We start from the raw sequence: 20,564 nt of genomic DNA, 5'->3' as shown, positions 1-20,564 counted from the left end.
GACTATCGTAAACTTTACGGAATTTCGGCCACTGGTTTTAAGTCCTTACTTCTATAGCCTACAGCTACTCAACGTAAAGTAAAATGTGGCTACCCGATCGAAGTTATCCTATTCTGGCAGCATGATAAGGGCGAGCAAAGCTTACACTTCTCGCGTTTCTTTCTATTTTGGCGTATTAATGACGTCTCGAGCAAGCGCACCACGCAGCCATACCCACTCATGGAAGAGCAGTAGAGTCGAACAAACAACATGCTCGCTTTTTTCCAGCTACAGCAAACATACCAAAAATTCAGCACTGGCTTAGCTCAGCTAGGCCAGGATACACGCAGCGAAAGCTCGGCTAGCGTATCTGCTGCTCCGCGTCTTAATTGATACCGCCGCTTGGCGAGACGTTCTACCACTCTTCCGGCGTCTCGAATGCCTGTTCAGTCTTTCGTGTTTGGTTTGTACGCTGTCCGGTTTCCTCACGTCAATCAATGATTTCTTGGTCGTCCGACGCATCTTCTCGCTGTCTCCGAAGATGCCACGCACTGTACGCGCGCTCACCGTTCGCTTCTTCATCCATGACGCATCTGTCTAGCAAGCGCGCACGCTAAGGCTTATATGCTCAGCTTCGCAGTTAGTCACGCGATCGTACGGAGTTCGCGCGATGGAGACTCGCCAGCAGAGGGGACCGGCGAATGTTTTGTACATGTCCACTGAGGCTGCAAAACGAGGCACGTGACGTCACGAGTCGGCGCAGTCCCGGAGAACCTGTAGAATGGCGCCGATGGGTGCCATTGTTATGGTACATGCGTCGTTGCGGCCGGTGACAGGCACGACAAAAATCGCTTTCGCTACAAAATGTATTGTCTCGGACCCAGTGGCCAAAGCTCCGGGAAACTGGCAGCAGTCGAAGCCACACGTTCGAGCAGTCGTTTTCCGCCGAAGCGCATAAGACGCCAAAGTAACGTGACGCAAGTTTTACGAAGTAATCTTTGCATGTTGCAGACTTCATACAAAGCTCTGTTGATCGTAGTCGCGTAGTGAAAACAAAACTGCACTTAGCTTATACTTATTTCGTTATTGGTTTACTCGTGCAATAACGCCCAACCAGCTGGAGACCACGTCACAAAAAAATTGAAAGAACCGTCAAAGGAATAATGTTTGCAGCGGTTGTTTTTCACTCGAAGTGCAGTGGTAAAAGTGCACACGGAACGTGCGGTTCAAAGTTTCCTCAGAGGAATGTGAAAGAGCTAACGTCACTCTTTCTCCTGGGGTAAAATGTAGAGTCTGAATATTTTAACCTCACATCATGTCACTCAGGACACATTAATAAACGTTTTGTCCAAAATGACTCAAAGGTGGGCACACTTACAGTCATCGTGGGCTCTGAGCAAAGAATTATGAAGAAAAGGATATTGCAATGTATTTCCTTAGGTCTCTTGATCGTTCTATTGCGTCAGGTGCTATACGTTTTGTTTATGTATTAATTTTATGGCGTTTTAAATATATGTCTTGCAGTATGTCCTTCCTTCTTGGACCACATAACACACGCAGTTTAATGTAAATAAAAATAATTTTGCTGTGACATTGTTATTCTTATTCTTTACACGCGCTTACGACAAAATGACAGTGCTTAGTTTTCGCAAGTAAGCAGCAAACCTGATTGGGAAGATCTCGTACGCTTGAAATCACGGAAATCAAGGCATGTGATATTAAGTAGTCTTCATTAGGAATGCGACCATTCTTATTCGCTACACATTGCGACACCCTTGTTCTCTACAAAACCTCTGAATACTCTTAACTTTGTTTTTCTTGGGACCACTTATCAATTCGTGAGAAAGTTTCTAATAATGAAACCTGTATACTAAGTCGAGTCTGGTGAATGCTAGATCTTTGCCCTAACTAAGAACCCCTTCCATCTCTGCGCAGCTGGAGTGAGCTCAACCCATGGTTCGTCCGGAGTCCAAGCTGGAGACGGAGGGGACGTGCCGCTGTACCGGAACCTGTCCATCCTGCTTCCAGTCAGCGTGTCCGTACTCGTGCTCATTGTCGTGGTCGCCCTGGTTATGGTGTGTTTCCGACGGCAGAACGACGCCTACAGCGCCGCTGGAACCGGTGACGAGAACCATATGGGTGAGCAATGCGCTTCAAATTTCATAGCAAGCGAGGTACGCACGATTTCCTGCCGCTTACTCCGAATTATTGGCTAAAAAATTAGGTCTGTTGGCTGAAAACAATTTCTCGAATGGGATGATAATCACATACGCAGAATAAGATGATTTAGACGATAAGCTTCAAGTGGGTCGACCGCAGTGGTCGGCAATAATGATGATGGATATAGTTGTTTATTTTATAGGGCTTAACATCCCAAAACTGTTGGCAATGAAGGACTTCGTATTGGTGGACGCCGAAATTTTGTTTTTATAACGTTCAGTGGCATCACGCAATACACGGGCGGCTTGCGTTTCGCCTCTATTGAAAAGCAGCCACCGTGGCTAGGAACGAACCTGTGTCTCGTAATCATCAATCGAATGCTCTAACCAATGAGCCATTGTGACTGAGTGATTACACTTTCATTTAAGCAGTCTTTCATTTTTTTCTTTTATTTGTGGTGGCGTTTTAAGAGCAACCATGAAACGATGTACGTGAAATTGCAGTAAAATGTTTTGCGAAGGTCATTAACTGGGGCTCAGCGAGCGCATTTGCCTAGGTGCCATATTGGAGACTTAAGTGCCATCTTGGATACCGTTGGGAACAAATGTGTCTGGAGAAACGTGACAGCATGCCTAAGCTATATATTATGGATGTGTGGAGGCAACTGCAGGGCATTGACGCTCAGACATTGTGAATCCAGTGTCTCCCCTTTTTAGGTCTAAAGCACTAAGAGATGTTCTTGATCACAGGACACACAAATGTCTCTCTGAAAAAGTTTCCGTAATGGCCAAAGCATGGCGAGGCCCTGTAAGCTCTGCTCAAAGCTTTTTTAACCATTGTCGCATGTAACCAGCCGAAACTAGCAATCTATAGCGTGCGGAGAAACGGCCGCTATCGTATATACAGGCAAGGTTCCGAAAGATAGAAAGAAAAACTTAATCTGCGCACTCAGTACACGCGAACGCCAAACTAGTCAGTTCGCTCAGTTTGTCGTGACATCTTCGACTGCATCCTTCCTGATGAGCTACGTCGTGTGCTATTGGCGTCTGCCGCGCGTTCGCCTGTTCTGGTGCGGCTGTTGCTGCATCGGCGACGGCGCTGCCAGTTTCTCGGGCATGAAATATTCAGGCCATTTCGTTCGACTGGCGCAGCACGTTTGAAGGCGAACGACAATCCCAAATAACGCCGGCGGAAACACGACTCTGAAATATTTAAACTCCGGGCGTCCTAGCTTACACGGTGCGACCGAGTAAGACACAATCGTTCCCTCCCCACGCACAGACTGACTGCAGCCATTCTTTCAGCACGAATTTTTTTTCGTATTGTAGTTTTGTGCCTCTCGACGCGCATCATAAGCTGTAACTCGCGTTATTTGTGCTCTTTTGATTCTCCCGCTTAGACTGGCAGATCAGACGGGATGAACACTGCTGAATGCTTTGTGTTCGGTCGTATATATAAATGCGCAGGCATGCATGCCCCCCGCCTGCTCACGCTCTCAAACGCGTGGAGGCAAAGCGTGCACAAAACAAAGCTGTAGCCCCAAGCAGCAACAAACCCCGGCGACGAGGTGCGGCTGCCCTCGCACGTTCGACGAACTCGGCATCTTCGGTGACGTCGCTCTAAGCCAGTTAGGTTTGTTCGTTGCAAAGGAGCGGCCGTCGGGGAACACGGTCTATGGTCTGCTTGACGTGCCTTGTTTTCGGGCGAGCTGGCGGTGCCGCTCGCGATTTTGTTGCATAAGCTACTGCCGAGTTTGGCCAAATTTGATTTTGCGAGCTCGAAGTCGTCGACTGACGCGTTCGTTGTGTCGCCTCTCCTCTTGCATGCAAGTTTCTGGTTTTGCAATAGCAGCAGCATCGGCTCAGGAATCCTGGCACCCTGAAAGCAGCCCGGCAGCGAGAGAGAGAGAGAGAGATAAAAGTTTGCCGGCGAAAATACGGTCGTACGTCGCCCAGGCGCGAGCTATAACTTTTACTTTGAGAGTTCCCTAACAAGGACACTGGCATCCCATATGTCACGTGTGTGTGCAACGCCGAGCACGGGATGTTGGTACTTACGTTAGTGACTCACTAAACTTACTAACGTCATTTTGCGGAACATGCTTAGCATTTCACTTGACTTTGTGTACCGCCGAACATCAAAGCGACGCTCTCTTCATAAGCATTACGGCTGCAGTGTACCTAATAGCAGTGCAATGCTTTGTTTTGCTTTGAACACTGTGGAAGTACTAAGTAGTGTTATCCCATCCCTGTTTAAATCTATATCACTACGCCGGCCCTACTTGGGAGCGGGTTCAAAAAGCTGCGCTTTATCCACCTTTACATTGTGTGGTGCAGTACACGAAATATATGCCTCTGACAGTGAGTTTCATGGGACCCATTGGACACGTAGCGGGCGAACAGTTTGATAATGCAGTGGCTTCCTAGGGCGAAGAATGAAAATTAACGCTTGCAGAAGGTTTTCTTCTTCTTTAAGTTTTTGTTACTGGGCAACAATAGCTGCGCGTTTTTCGGAATTAGAGTAAAGGATATGCTACCTGAGTGAAAATCATGTCTTGAAGTCGGACATGACAATTAGATAATTGCGTTTGTCGGGCTTATACGCTAGTGAATATTCTGAAATATACGTTAGCGAAATGACCCACTGAATCTTCTACTGACAGGGTAATCACTTACATTATGCTATTAAGTCCTGATATAACTGCCAAAACATATTTTGTTTCTGCGTAAGCGACATGACAAAGCAAATCTGTTTTCAGCTGAACGACTCGAGAAATATTGGTTTAAAAGTTTCGCAGGGACTCAGTTACATCGACTAGCCATGAATATCACAACTGCAGACTGGCCCACAACATGTTTTCAGCAACGATGTAGATGTAACATGAGTTACTTTTCTATTTGACCTTTAGAAAGGCACGCAACCGACTTAAAACACCAGCAACACAGCCCCTCACTCCGAGAAGTAAGGTTAATTAAGGCGCTTGAAAGGCCAATGATGATAACAACATTTTATTTTTCTTTTATTCCTTGCAAAACCTATTCTGGCACTTTCTGCCAAATGGACATTCTTACTGTGACCCAAAGGCTCATTAATTCCAAAAATTATAATGAAAGTTTTTGATTCTTTCGATGCAAACCCATGACGCCAACGTCAACGTGAGAACCGTAATCACCGCTTCAATGTAAAAGAAGCCATAGTCTATCCTCGGGACTTCGGACGAGAGGACATATGACCTGCCGCGGTGGCCAAGTGGTCAAGGCGGTCGGCTGCTAATCTCAAGAACGCGGGATCTTATGCCAGCCGCGGCGGCTGCTTTCTCACGCAGGCGAAAAGCAAAGCTCCCTTGTGGTGCTCGATGTCAATGCACGTTAAAGTATCCCCGATGGTCGAAATTTCCGGAGCCCTCCACTGCGACGCGCCTCATAGATTGAATCGCCTTGGGACCGTTAAACACTACCAACAAAAAAAAAGAAAAGACATATCTTGATGCATTAAAGTTCATTATAGTGAACAAATGGCAAGGGGGACACGTGTATCTAAATTTTCACTTTTTATGATTCATAAAGCTTCTTTGTTAAGGGAAAGTCGAGCCTTCGACGTCAATGGGCAAAAATCTGTAGATGCACATCAGTCTTAATTAGCACTCAGTCCCTATAATTTTATTCCTAAGCCCTTTGCTATGTATCTTTTTCAGTTCATGCCAACTCCCTTCTACAACTGGTTTACATCTGAGTGGAAGGTGTCTGGAACTCATCGGCTGGAGGCTAAAAACCGCCGCTTCTTTGTTAGGAATTTATGTGACAGGTTATACACTTGAGACATTTCAGTATCAGTTCGTGCACTCCGCTATAAACGTCTTCGTAAAGTGTGTGTATAAGCTTCGCAGAGGCTCAATTACGACGACAAGCCATGGATACTTTTAATCTTCAGCGGATGTGAACCACATTTCACTCATTGTTCGTCGATTCTTCAGTTTTCCTGATCTCTGTATTTGTTTGCGATGTGCCTTATAGATGACCCACTGCGCAAGTGCCAAGGCAGCGCAGACTCCGTTAGCATGGCGGTGTTTTGCTCCAAAAAGGAACGCCTCCAGCAGCAAGACGCCTACGCAAAGGCTACCTCTTACTACGCCTCACCTGCGCGCAAGCCAGTTCCTGTTGCGTCGGGATCAAGGCGAGGTGAGACTACAACACTTTATTCGTTTCTTTTTTTTATACGTCATATCTGGGCCTCCACAACAATGACACGGAAACGTGGTTGTCATTTAGCGATGTAGTTACAGTTATGAATACTTTTAACCTCTTGCCTCGCTGCACTTAGCAAGTTACTCCCGCTGCGTAAGGTTCCTACTCGAAGGCCTGTCGCAGTATGCCGTCGGCAGTTATTTCATGTTTGTATTAATATTTTTGGCTCAAGTTGCTGATTATGTGCAGCAGTTTGAAACAAAGCTATCTTCGAATAGCTGTGCCTACAACATTCACAGTTTTATGAAAGCACATAACATATGCGCCTGAAATATCGCAAATAAAGTGTCCCATCTATATTGGGAGTGGTTTTAAAGCTACAGTACACGATCACACGAGGTGTGCCTCGGTTGAGAGCAGCAGCTAGACTACAAGCTTGTTCTAACGATGCCTTTCAAGGATTGCTTGAGGTATGCTCTATTTCTTAGATCTCAGACCTCACCCGAACTCTGCAGCTCTAACATCTCCAATGCACTTCACTATTGCGGAATGTAAATATACAAGCAATGCACTTGAATTTCGTCTCCTTATAACTTTCCGCTCCTCTTTCTTCCAACGCCAAGCCTTTTTGAAATCAAGCGCTGGACAGGCAGCTCGCCTCCTTTCTCTTTCTTCTCAGCAAACGGCACCATCGTCGATTTTTGTCCTCTGGCGTTGTTCTATTCACTGCCTTTGTTATAAACGTTTACTATATTCTATACACATTATAAACATATTTATTGTGCCTTTCTTTATACTCGTAAAAACGTTCACTAATCTCGTGTTATTTTTTTTTTTTTTTTTTACTCTGAGAGAACGTTAAGAATCATTAGGCACACATTTTTTATGCCTCAATCTATCCCTTGTCTCATATGACGTTACTCCTTCCTCAGCCATGTGTTCTTAAAGGTACTCCTCTAATGTCCTTCTTACCACGTCTCGGTAGCACTGCCATAAAGGTACCATTACGAAGTGATTTTCGTTGACAGAAAATCGTTCATATCTAAAGACTTGCGTAAACTACTTCAACCACCAGCAACGTAGTTTCATGACTGTTCTTTACTGAGTCCTTATAGGCCTGGTTGCTCTGATCAAATTGATTCCCCGCATACAAACGCGGATCAACTTTCCCATTTGGTGTCCGTAGTATCATATTTCTCTCCATGCTTACGACTGGCACGATAGTTCATTAACGTTATCATAGAAACTACTTTCATTATTCTCCCTTCCTTTACTGGGCAGCATTTGTATATGAATATATTGTTACGAGAAGACGAGGACGAGTGTTTACCTTACTTGCCTCGCGGAAGGGAAAGGCAGATAGATGACGACGAAGTGGGACTGTTTCCGTGGTGCTGCTCGCTGTTGTGCGATTTGAAACCATCTTGTAAATATACTGTAAATAGATTGACTCTTCACGTAACATCTTGGTGGAGGTGCGGGGTATATATTGTGCAGTCTGAGAAAAACAAAACAGCTTCCAACTTCATTATGAACGACCAAAAAAAAAAGCCTTTCCAATAAAAGATTTACACCGAATGGGTGCGGTCAGTTTATGCAGGTGTATTTTTAGGCGGAAAGTTCAGGCATGGACCAACATCAACAAAACATATCCTACCTCGGTGGTTTTGCACAGATCTCACCTGAGGATTTGTTTGTGAGTTCGTTATGCGAAAACGTTACTCGCTCTATTGTGAGAAAAGCCGACGGAATCTTTCGTTTGTGGTCGCGTAATGGGTATAAAAGTCCCAGCGATGACAAAAAATAGGACGGGACCGACGTCATCAAGCGGCCCTATGACGCACTCAGTCACTTGAGCATCCGCGATGCATTACTTGGATGATCCAGATGCATCCGCACCGCTTCAGACTATCCTGCTCTCGTCGCTCGTCTATATGCCTACTCGCCACTGGTGAACATCGATATGGTGCCAGTTTTTCCAATATTCGTAAGAATATTTGGACATAAACCCTTGTTGCACAACTTCCCGTTTGGTGGTGGACGATATCATTTCCTGCCTAGGTCAAGCGAAGTGGCACATGTTCGTAGTTCTCTCAGCCTCAGGCACATGAACATATCCTACGTAGCGTTGTTGCGCATACTTGAAGCAGTCGAGCAGGGTTACTAAGGGCGCCTCACCCATATGCCACCGCAGCCTGTTAAGCACGCCATACCACGAACGCTTGACTGAGTGCCGGTGCAATCTAGCTGCGTCAGCTCACTGGCATCCATCACCATATAGGCATCGGTCCATCCCTCTTTTGAGTCTGCGGCCGCCCGAAGTCAAACACGAATTTTTTTTTATAACACAATCCTGAATCCCGCAAATTTCGGACACAATTTGGGAAAGACGTTTTGAACGACTTTTTCCTACATTGAAAAGCAGGGCCATAACAATCAAGATATCTGGAAAACATTTTCTGGCAGGTTTCAGTTGTTCACTTTTTTATTTGTAAAAACGCATTCCAATGGTTTGCTACGGTAGTTTTGTTGAATACTCTCTGCAAGCGCAGAAAAAGATTTAAGAGCGAAGTTTTCAAAACCTAAACTTTAAAGTTTAATCTTTAGAGTTTATTTTACCGCTCGTGTGTCTCGTTGTTCCTTTTCTTGTGTCCTCGTCCCCAGCGCGCCGTTAATTCCTGTCATGCCATGCCAGCGCGCTCAAGCTGTCACGTCATTGAGTTAACTTTAAGATCGAAAACTTTGACCATTACCGTAACATGTGGATAACCGTATCTTAGAGTTTCCCCACAGGTGCCTCGTAATGAATGTGATGTGCGATAATACCGGACGTTTCGCTTAATGGTTACTGATTCAAGCACTCAAGAAGAATTTACGTGAGAGCAAAAACTGCACATCTCACAGTCTCCAACTCAACTTCTCGGCGGCTCACCGTCCAGTGCTGCAAGATCACATCTCTCGTTTCGGTAACAGGGCACATCTCTCCTGGGATGCAGCTCAAACTCTTGCCTGCTCGCCACTGGAAAGTGCATTCGGCGCAGGCACCTGCAAATTGTTTTTTTTTTTGTAACGTGGTCGTGGAGTGGCTCTGTGTGGAGGCCTGTTCATTGTGCCCTTGTAACGTATAGCTGTGGAGTGCCTCTCTGGTTGGAGAAAGATACAGTAGCACAAACGTACACATGACCTCATTGTTTCCCATTCGTCACTCCGCAGGGCGTCGGGGCGAAGACAGCGGCCACGAGTACGCCGAACCATATGCGGCGCTGCAAGCTCAGCAACAAAGGCTACTGGCGGCGGATGCCGACTGCGCTGCCGCCGTGGCGATAGCGTACAGGGTGAGAGCACATTTGCATAACGACGGCTCGCTTTCAAATCTCTCGCGCTTTCACCGGGCCAGCGTTATCCCTTCTAACTCTGCGCAAAGGGTGATGCAATTACGTTCACCCGATGAATACGCCCTCGACAGGAAGACAGCGACCGGGGCCCGCACTGCTTCGGCCATTGTCTCGTGTTCAACTCCGCTGCGTTCCCGAGTGCATGCATATGTGTGGGCGCTCGTCCCGAGCCGTCATGCTAAGATACGACCATTTTACATAATGGCTTTCAATCGTATAGGATATATCGAAGGCGTGATGCTGATAACACGGCGAACAATACTGACTGCCATCTTTACAGGTCATTGTGTTGCTAAAGAAGAAAAGAGAAAACTGCATGCAAGCCTGTGTGCGGCGAGAATGTGTGAACAAATTGGTCTTTGTTTCGTACAGGTATTGAAGAGCCGGCGTATATTGCACAGCAATCATTACCAGTCTTTGTACAAGTCCTTGGTGTTATTTTGGAATGAATATAATTTAGTCACGTTTTTGCTTCTCTAGATGTTTTGAAGTCAAAACAGCTCCCAAACTAACTGCCTTTGTGGTCTTACAGATGGCGGGACAATCAGGTTTTATTTAGCCCTAGAATTAATACGTAGTTTCAGTACGGTTTGACTTACTGAAAAAAAAAAATATTTTAAATTGTTGTCTTTACTCTGATGTCAGCGTGACCATGATTGTGAGAAATCGTAGTGGAAGTGCGTTATCTGGTCGGCGGAGTAGAATTATAGGAACTTTAGTTTTAACTGCCTGTTATAAAAAAAACGTAAATGGTCTTATTACCAATAAGGTTCACCTGTTGCAATAAATGTTGCCAGGAATTGCATTTTAAATGAAATATATGCCCTTTCCTAAATAGCTTTGTTCGCATATATACATCAGCGCTTATTTTTTGTGCTATCACGAGTGGTATCATATCAATTGAAAATGATACTAGGAATAGGCAGTCTTGGGAATTCTCATGAATGCATCTTCAATGCTTTCGAAGTGTGCGACTGTTGTAGCAATTTTTTTCCTGGAGAGGGGTTTGTCCGCATTGTGCGCTTAGATATGCTTAGTAGCGCTGTGCCTGATAGCCCTATGCAAGTGAATGCCCTTTTAGATACCTAATAAAACTGGGGAGATGTTATGCATTTGCTTTGCGCTAAATTCACAAAATGACAGATTCCAGCGAAACAACTTGTGACCGTAGACATATGCTACAGTAAGGCGAGTGACAGGCAATTTACCATTGTTTTATTTTGCAATTCAGAGCAACACTAACATGCCTCTTTGATAGATAAACCTTGCTGTTGTTTAAATGCCTGGTTTTCTTTTCTTTTCATTTTTTCAGGCAAGGTGCGAAGGTGCACCGTACGCAACCATCAAGCGCAGCCCACCTAGGTCCCATATAGCGGGTTATTGTCAAGGTAAGAGGTCTTGCTTTTGATAAAGAATAAAGGGAACCTCGACGTCGGTTGGCTGATAATAATTTGATTGCTTCTTTACCCCTACTATCAAATGCAAATACATTGATGCCCTTGCGGACTGAATACCATCGAGATTCATGATATCGTCGTGTGTTGCTTAATTTTCAGAAATATCTTGACAGTGGGATACCTCAAGTAATGGAGCGGTGCAGTGCTTGGTATAAGTCAAGAAGGGTGAGGTGAAGGTAAGCTGAGGATCTTCAGGGTGCATTCCACTTACAGCTGTCAAAACCGCATACCCATCATATGACACACGCCCATGTAAGCAAAATAATTCCTTTTCAAAGGAACTGCTTCAAAAGCACATCGACAATTCCTAACGCATCCCCTGTCTGCTTCTTGCTTCATGCAAGATTAAATCACGAATTTTAGTCTTCATCGTTGTCCAGTTTCACAGTCGTACTACAGTGCGTTTAACCCCTTGTATTCCTAATGCCGCACATGTAGACGTTCGGACACAGATGGTTCATTCGACACCTTTCCTTACAACCCTGTTCGATATTACGTAACGCTACAACTGACCCCAGTATTTGGCACCAATACCAATATCACTGATATCCGCTTTCCACAATGGTAAGTGGCACACTGTCTGCTTATGTTCGTGCTAAGGCTTCGAGTTTCTTCACAAAGAGCATAGACACTCTTCAGAAGTGATCCGGATTTAAAATTTGTTAAAGCAAGGTGACGACAGTAGCTCTTCAATCCAGTGTGATATGCATGGGTTTAAAGTCTCACCGGTTTTGTGTACTGCTATCTGTGTTTTTTTTTTTCTTCTAGCCAAACTCGTCCCGTGCCCGACCAATCCTGTTGTCGACGAAGAGGAGAGTGCACGAGGCTTCTTCCTCGCAAGAGTATCCGACAAACCTCCCCGTGGACGACCCACTGAGTCGAGGAGACAAACCCGCGCGCCTAGACAACTATCGCGGGATGGTACAAAAATGAAATGCATCTTTTCTGTTATTCCGGCGTGTCCAAAAAGGCCGCCCATCTCTGGCTGCGCGGTGACACATCAGGAGCAGAAGCTCCGGTTGTTATATTCCTTGATTATTTCGCTTTCTGTGTAAGCCTGTCGTTATTGTCCAGAAATATTGTCCAGGTGCAGGAGAACGTTCTTTCTGCACGCTTTTTGTATTGTTTACGCAGCATGTCCTGGAACTACTCAGGTTCCAGGAACTTTTTAACTCTAAAAACCTTATTTTGAGATGTTTTCACACCCGTGTGAATTATCCGCATTTCGTTGGTGAAGCAGCACAGAGTCGCAAAATAATGAGTTCTGTGAAGGACGGAATTTTCAAAGCGTCGTTTTATTTGAAAGCGTGCTTCATGGCCTGTCATTCGCTACAAAAATCATTTTCACTTATTACACAGTATTGCCTTACTTTATTTAGAAAAATGTTAACATTTAAAATGCTATTATTTTCCTATTAAGAACTTACCAATTACTTTAATCGTGAACCTCCTGATACTAAAGTTAAAGCTTAGATGTGAACATGCATATTCCTTATGGGAGCAGCAAATGGCGTTGATATTGAAGACTGTTGAAAACTTCCGGGATAGAAGAGGTCATAAATCTGCCATAAATGGGCTCGTTCGTACCACGGGTTTCATTTTTACTCCAATTTAAAACGCTATAAAATGTGGAACACAATACGCATTTTATCAGACGATAATGACAACTTATCTGACGTTTCTCTTGAGACGGTCAGTGATTAAATGCCAAAGCTACGACCAATAACAACCACACTAATGCATAACCAGAGCACGGGAACTGCTTTCGAATACTGGTGGTCACCTTAGTTCTTCTGCAATACTTATGCTTAAGTATTACTCCACAAAAACCACTGTTATGCTGCATGCCGGGAAAAGCAATATTATATACGCAAGTTAATCGAAATTGTTTGTTACGCTGTGATAAACCTGTTTCTCCTAAGCCACAGGGGCAATGGAGGCATCGATTTGCCGTTTCGCCGAAAGAAAATGGTGCCTAGCATTGCGGGGCTACGCTGAGTCAGTGCCCTCACGTGTATGCAGTTGCATGTTATTGTATTATATCGTGCTAACCGTGCTCTGTTCCAAATCGGGGCAGGATAGCCACTATTTGGCACCACGCTTTAAACAATGAACTCGAGGGTGTACGACAACCGTTAAATGGATTTCCAGATAAAAATGCATTACGCGGGTCACATGTGTTCAGTGATAGCGGATATCGTTCACACCTCAATACGAAAAACAAAAGGAGGGATTGCATGAACAGTGACATCAGTACACGTGCTGACTGCAGTACGCCTGTTTATTGTTTTGTTTTTGTGTAGAACATGGAATGTCTTCGTTTGTTTTTGTGCGGAGATATGGCATGATGTTAGATTACTCTAAACTTTTGCTTTCATACATTATGCAGTATTCAGTGACCACCTACGCCACCTCAAGCACATTTATCATATTACTGTTCGTAATAAGTTTGTGCCTATTCAGCATTAGGCAGTTCAGCTGATCGCAGCGAATGTGTGGACATGTTCAGCTTTTTGATGAAATCCAGATATCTTCGATGCTGAAACACTCACGGCAACAAAATACTACAGAGCGAAAACAAGGCATTGTTTGTCTTAAGAATGTTTATGTGACCAAAACGCGTACAACTATTTAACAATCTACGGTGCATATTCTGTATTATAATGCTGAAACTCATTTTCAGCAGGTGTAATATATATAGTGATTTTACACCGTATATACGAACTGCCAAACAGTTCGCGACGGGGTTTGTGCCTTTTCAAGAGCACTCCTTTGGCGCCGATACCTCTCTTAAAATTCACATTTAGCTTTACACCGATTTGCGATATCAGCTCTGCGTTCACACTGCCCAGAATGCAAGAGGATTCTTTGGCCTATTCTCGGATTTTTTAAAATGTCTTGTGGTAAATGTCAAATAATCAGTACATTCAAAATACGAATTGTCTTACTGCACGATACGGGCACGCCAAGCTCGCTTCTAATTACAGTATGATTTGTATTGTTGCGGTCATAAATTCTAAAATAAGATGGCGATGCCAAACGTATCAGTAAGTGCATGCCGTTTTCTACGTAAACGGAAACGTGGTATCGTAGCTTAGCCATGTTGTTTCTTTTATTGCTCGTGCCTGATGCACGCGTGAAGCACGTGTTTACCTACGCACGCAGCTCTCGATGCGTTTCAAAACCCACCAATGTTGATCTTGTGCACTCAACGGAGACCGGTGCTGTGGTGTTTTCCACTATACCGAGATCCAAACAAGAAATATCCATGCCCTCTTTGTGTCTAAGCGATGTGTATATAAGGTCTCCCGGACATTCTGTCAATAAAGTAATTTTTTTACTACGTGACGGAAGTTTGTTTTAGGTAAATCTGAAACTGTGGTTCCTTACTGTCGTCGTGCACAAAAACACTTGAAAGAAAAGAAAGGACAAACATGAATTGGAGCAGTCAATGCACCCGTACATGAAGCGCTGAGTTGTAGTCTGCAATGAATTCAAATTTCTGATCCTCAAAAGCTTTTTCCCAAACTAGAGTCCCCATGGTACATATTCTAAGCCTTTAATGTTGTCTTTAAAGAAAAACTGCTTTGTTATGTTGTCGGAGACTGACACATAGCAAAGCGTGCGATGTGTGCGTAACCGGCTCGCCTAAAGGTATTTGCACACAGAGCGCAAATGTTCGCATCAGAATAAGCGCTTGGAATTTCATTCCATAACATGTGTCGTTAAAAAATAAACTTTTCTAGTCCGCACAGTAGCAAATATCAAATCTTAAACATCTTTAGGTCGCGGACGGTATATAAGAAGTCAAAGAAGTTATCAGGAGAACTAAGTGCTTATTCGAACAAAAAAAATATTGGTAGTTCAGCGCAAAGGAAACTGATAGAAAGCAAGCATGCCGTGCAGTCTAATGGTGCGCTTTTTTCTCGCTGTCCGTGTTTTCAAGCACTACTGAGTCATTTCTTGAAGGGACAGAACACTGACGAAAATATGTAATGGGATTATATGGTGTAGATGAAAAGATCATGTTTCATATAATATAGATTAGACACTAGAATATCCAAGAAACGAAGATTTATAATTTTAATTAGGCACTGACAATCGAATAAAAACGACTGAAGTGGCCACTTGCGGCGAAACTCCGCATTCAGCAGCGTAGTATCCAACGTGACCACATCTCTAGAAAGTGTCATTGGCTTTCGTAAGTACAAAATGTTCTCTACTCTATGAAAATTGCTCGCCTTGTTTAAACATATTTTGCACTATTTCCGGTGCATCCGTGAGCAAAAACCCGCATCCTTTCGCATCTCCTATAATAAGCTTTTAGTATTTGTCACCAAATGGCGCAACAGTGTTTTGAAATCCTTGGATTAAGCTGTCGCCATGGCAAACTAAAACTCCCGTCGATAAGGCGTGCGTTCCTGAGGTAGCAATCTCGTGTGTACCAACTAAAATTGATGCTAATTTGTCCTAAAATGTGTAATTGATGTTTGATGGATTAGAATTATATTAGTTTCTGGTTAATCACTTTTGTCGATGCGCAATCGTTGCCGTAGTCGCTACTCATAGTTTCCAGCATCGAACTACACAAAAAGGGACGCATGCACAGATTGAAATATTCTCGGTAAAAGGTTTCGACAGCGTTTCAACCAAACCGCTGCGGAATCACCAACTCGAAACTGAAAACTTTGCATTGCACCGAACAAAACAGCGTTTCTCGACAGCGTTTCTAACCAAACCAATACGGAATCGAGACTTCGAAACTGGAAACTTTCCATAGCGCCGAAAAAAGTTGCACGATGGAAATTCTGCGTTCTATCCCTTTAAAGAAACTTAAATATGCATTCCTACTTTCTTGGCTAGTACGAGTATACTGCTTAAACTTGTGCAAGCCTATAGACCACGATCCATTTCACTTGCGGCTTTGTACTTGAAAACGCACGAAAACCTGCATTTCATTTGCAGTCACTGGAAATGCTAACTCACCACTCATGTGATTGACTCTGCAAGAAATCTAGAAAGGCATTTTATTTCTCATTCTTGCATTTTCTGTAATATTAATTCTTAACGATATGCATATTACAGATTACGAAGGATTATTTCCCCAATACGTGAATGTTCTACAAGAGGAGCAGCGCTACGCTATCCAAAAACAACGAACTGCAGCAGGCATTCCCTGTTTCCCTGCGCAACGAATTTGAGTAACTTGGAGCTAGCATTAGACGCAACGCAGACAGCGTAAGGCAAACGTATTTGCATTTTGGGCGGATGGTCCACCATCAAGTATAAAGACTGTTTCAACGAATTTGATCCTAAATATGCGAATAATGGCCATGTTTTTGTGTTGAGACAACTCCTCGCGCATTGTAATTCTTGTTACGGCTAAGGTCAGATAGGTCAGTCTTGCTTGCTAGTCTAAGTAGGTTAACACTTTTGGGGAGGTAACATTTTCATTGATACTCTTTTACTCCTGGCTGAAATAGAAATTTGTAGCTGGCCATTAGAAAATGCCATATCACGTTTTACAATTTGTAAAACAGGAATATCTTGGCGCTATTATTGCCGAATTTTGGCCTTTGATCGTGCGCTTCAAACAGATAGCAGGAGTTGCTTCACACACTGGCGCACATGTTAAAGCGTATACGCTTTAACATGTGCGCCAGTGTGTTGCACATGACAAAGTTACTATAGTAACTTTGTCATGTGCAACGGAGCAGCGATAGCGGCGAGCATCGTAACGCAGGTGGAAAAAAAGACGTCAAGGGAAGCATTCGCCACGAAATGGCGTCAACTTATGACTGCTGTTTCTCACGGGCCTATGACGCGCGATTTCTCGAGTCACACTGTCGACAATCGCGTTTTCGAAAATCTAAAAAGTGATATGCTATTGCTAACGGTCAGCTGAGAATCTGCAATTCCGAAAATTCCGACCAGGCTTCCGAACGTAAGAATTAAATGCAGACGTTTGAATTTATTGTGCAACTTAAGCAGCTAAAAGACATACCTGCTTTTCGGACGTGTGCAAATAGGTTACGCAGGCAAACGAAAGTATGAAGGATGATTGCCAGAAACGGCTCCTGTCGCCGTCCGTCCAGTGTGAAGAAAACTTGGTATATCAATTAACCTTTACGTTAGGCGTCGTTTACTTTAGACAGATTAGGAGATGCCTGAACAAGGCGCTAATGGCGCATGAGAAAGTCGAAATGGGCTACCCTCAATCTCTACCACGCTGCCGTTCATTGTGCTAAGTTCAAATTCAAGCTTGAAAAGGAACATGAAAAGACCTTAGCAAAATATGGCAGGTTTCCGATACTCAGTATTTTTACAGAATGCGCAGATACTTACTGTCGTGTTTGCGCGTCGTCGATGCAGTAAAGACGTACGCGCTACTGTTAAACTGTTAACTTCGTTTATTCACCAGATACGAGGGTGCGACCAGCGTCGGCCGAGGCGTAGGCCGAACTGCCGGGCGAAGAACGGAGGGAACGGAGGCCGGGGATGGGGCTTGCTTCCCAGAACCAGAGGAGGGCGAGGGAGCCCACCGTGGGGGGCGTCCCGCTGAGCGCAGGCAGGCGGCGAGTCCTCCCGGCGAAGCGCGAAGAGGGGTGCGGGCCTGTTCATTAGCGCGCACTGCTCCATTTACAACGGAACGGACGAGCACAGCACTTGGAACACAACACTTACCTAGACACAAGAAAACTGCAGTGCATTTCAGACATAAAGACAAGGCAGGCGCGTGAGTTTATGGAAGCGTACTCACAATCGTAGCGAACAATGCGTCAGGAATATTTTCATGACATTGAATGATGAGGATATAGATTATCATGTGACATTGACTGCAGTTTTTGGCTACATTTTTTTTCTTCTATTTATCTGTTTGAATAACCTCTTCCTTCTTATATATTTCCTTTCCGTCCTACAATGAACTCTGTTTTCTAAGGTTCATGATGACTGATATTACAATGCCTCTATGCCTCAAAAAGTATATTTAGTTTCCTTCAGGCTCAGCTAACACTGAAAGTGTCTACACAGATTTAAACTTCCATATCTTCTGATATGTTAGTAAAAGAGCTGCAATTTTATACGAATATTTGACAATAAAGGGCTTAAATTTGCTTATTGATACATTTCAGGTACATGTGTTGGGTGTATGGGTATGTTCAAGAAAAAAGCGCCACTTAGCGACAGACATATAGACAGACGCACTACGCCTGTCAACGTTTGCCTTCCTGTCCTTCTTGCCTAAGTCGCGCTGCTCTTCTGAAAATGATAGTCGGCTATATCGAGCAGCCACATTCTGCGAAATGCCTATATCTGACATCCAACACCCAAGACTCAGCCAAGTTTGCAGCCGTGTGACCCAAAAATAGTCCTTCAGCAATAATCTCGCATAAAGGCAAGGAAATTCAGGCCCATGGATGTAACCAAAGACGGATTTGACCTTTCAATAAATGTGCCTCCTTTCTCGCCCGAAACACAAGGGATAAGGCCCAACAGAAGTTGAGACAACAAACAGCCAGCTGCAACACACAGGCGAAACTTTCAGCCAGTCACGCATGCCTTACAACCTTTTTAAAGTGCAAAACAAATTGATACCAAAGGGTTTCATGGGTGGCTGGTTTTATGTGCTGAAGCATATTTCGCTTCAGGACAGAGACTTTACAACAGTGAAACAAATTTAATGGGTTTTTGTTTTTGGAAACCTGGAACCATGCATGTGCTTCATGGTGTGACCCTTTTCTTCGGTAAACTTTACTTAACTCTCTGGAAAGAACTATTCAAAGTTGTTGCGACATTCTCGCATAAGTGCTTTTTAAGTAATGTGATCTTAATTTAAGGGCCATATTATACGTTATGATGAACACGCCTGGGATTCGCACCTGTATAACCGCAGTCCGCAATACTTTTAGTGTGCGTTTTTCAGAAACTTTTTAATGATATTCTGAAGGAAATGTTTCTTGTTACTGCCAAATATCTAAAGAAATAAGCAACTCCAGGTGGCGGCGGCCACGTTTCAATGTTGGCAAAACGCAAAGAAGTCCAGTACTGCACAATGTAAGCGCAGTTTATAGAAAACTTGGTGGTTGAAGTTATCCCGAGCCTTCCACTGCGACGTGCAGAATAGCTAGAGTAAATAGCTGGCCGTAAATATTGTAAACCAAACCAAACTCTATGAATAGATTATTTTCAAACAGAAACTACAACCCCTTGTCACACTGCTCATGAGGGTTTACAAGCAAGCATGCACCAACGGTCTTTTTGTTCTGACAGGAACATAGGAAATAATGCACTGGGTTTCGAGGGAACTATTTATTCTAATAATGGCACCCTTTGGGTGGGTTGACTTACCATTCTGATCGTGGAAGCGCAAAGAAAGACAGACTACAGAATAAGACACATAGCAGCGCTCAGTTTTAGCTGGTTTTATTTCATCTAGAAAGTAGGAAAAGCACTCCAGAAAATCCGAGAAAGGCCGGTTACACATTCAGGTAGAAAAAGCTGTTTGTGAGATGCACAGAAAGGGTCATGTGTAAGGTTCATTTGGCCTCTGGTAAACGTTATATAGACAAACCAGGAATATGCCCAAATGAGACGTTTGGTGAACATGCTTACATCTTGGACAACAAAAGAAGGAGGCATATCGGCATTCGTTCTCTGAAGTGAAAAACAAAAAGGCATGCCCGGCCTTTTATAAATGGGTAGTTCTTTATTACAAGAAATGAAATTATGCGAAAAACTCCGAGGCCTTGGGAATAGCACTAATTCACAATAAACACGCATGTGTTAGAATAATTCTGTTGGCATAAAAATGCATTATATCTTGCATCAAGCACGTGTGCTGCTGAATAAGCATCTTCATTAACCACTCTGTGGTAATACCTTTGTAGGGACAGGCTACTTCAGGAGCATAAAATTTTGTTTATCGCGTGCTTTCTTTCCTTCTACCATAAAAAATTACAAGGGTTCAACGCTGCTGAGCCAAATATAGAGCGAAAGCATTAGCTGCGGGTGACCGAGCGTTCTTCTCTTTTTCTGCTTCTTCAGCCCACATATAAGGCCCCGCTTTAACCAAGCCGTATGAACGTGCCTTAGTGGCCTATAGGGGTAACGTGAATGCCAGGGCCCTAGCAGGCTGATTCTTAAACACCCGTCTCATGTGAAACGAGAGACCCAAGTTGGCAGCTCCTGCCAGCCCGTGTGTCACGTGGTGTGTGAGGTCACAGCATCACGTAAGTAAGACGTGGCTACCGCCGCGCTACGCCAACCGCTTGAGTTGGTAGCCCAGCTCTCACTCTAGTGACACATGGTCTGTGACGTCACAGCATCACGTGGGTAAGACGTGGCTGCTTCCGCGCTACGCTGAAGGCTCGAAACCTAGAGTGGCATTG

At 44.1% G+C, this 20,564-nt stretch overlaps 1 protein-coding gene across 1 annotated transcript in view; it reads left to right on the top strand.

The window, feature by feature from the left end:
- The window catches only part of LOC146191684 (cell adhesion molecule Dscam1-like), a 396,722-nt gene extending 385,364 nt beyond the window's left edge, over positions 1–11,358 (top strand). The window contains exons 23-27 of the mRNA XM_084602201.1: positions 1,915–2,118; positions 6,153–6,317; positions 9,537–9,658; positions 11,031–11,106; positions 11,275–11,358. Coding sequence (XP_084458327.1) covers positions 1,915–2,118; positions 6,153–6,317; positions 9,537–9,658; positions 11,031–11,106; positions 11,275–11,285 — 578 coding nt within the window. The 3' untranslated portion in view covers positions 11,286–11,358. The remainder of the gene's footprint in view (positions 1–1,914; positions 2,119–6,152; positions 6,318–9,536; positions 9,659–11,030; positions 11,107–11,274) is intronic.
- Positions 11,359–20,564: the final 9,206 nt, after the last annotated feature.

This window comes from Amblyomma maculatum, chromosome 4, assembly GCF_055883805.1.
Source record: "Amblyomma maculatum isolate TAMU_Amacu chromosome 4, ASM5588380v1, whole genome shotgun sequence".
In the NCBI taxonomy this organism is placed as follows: domain Eukaryota; kingdom Metazoa; phylum Arthropoda; class Arachnida; order Ixodida; family Ixodidae; genus Amblyomma; species Amblyomma maculatum.
This window is presented reverse-complemented; position numbering and strand designations above follow the sequence as displayed.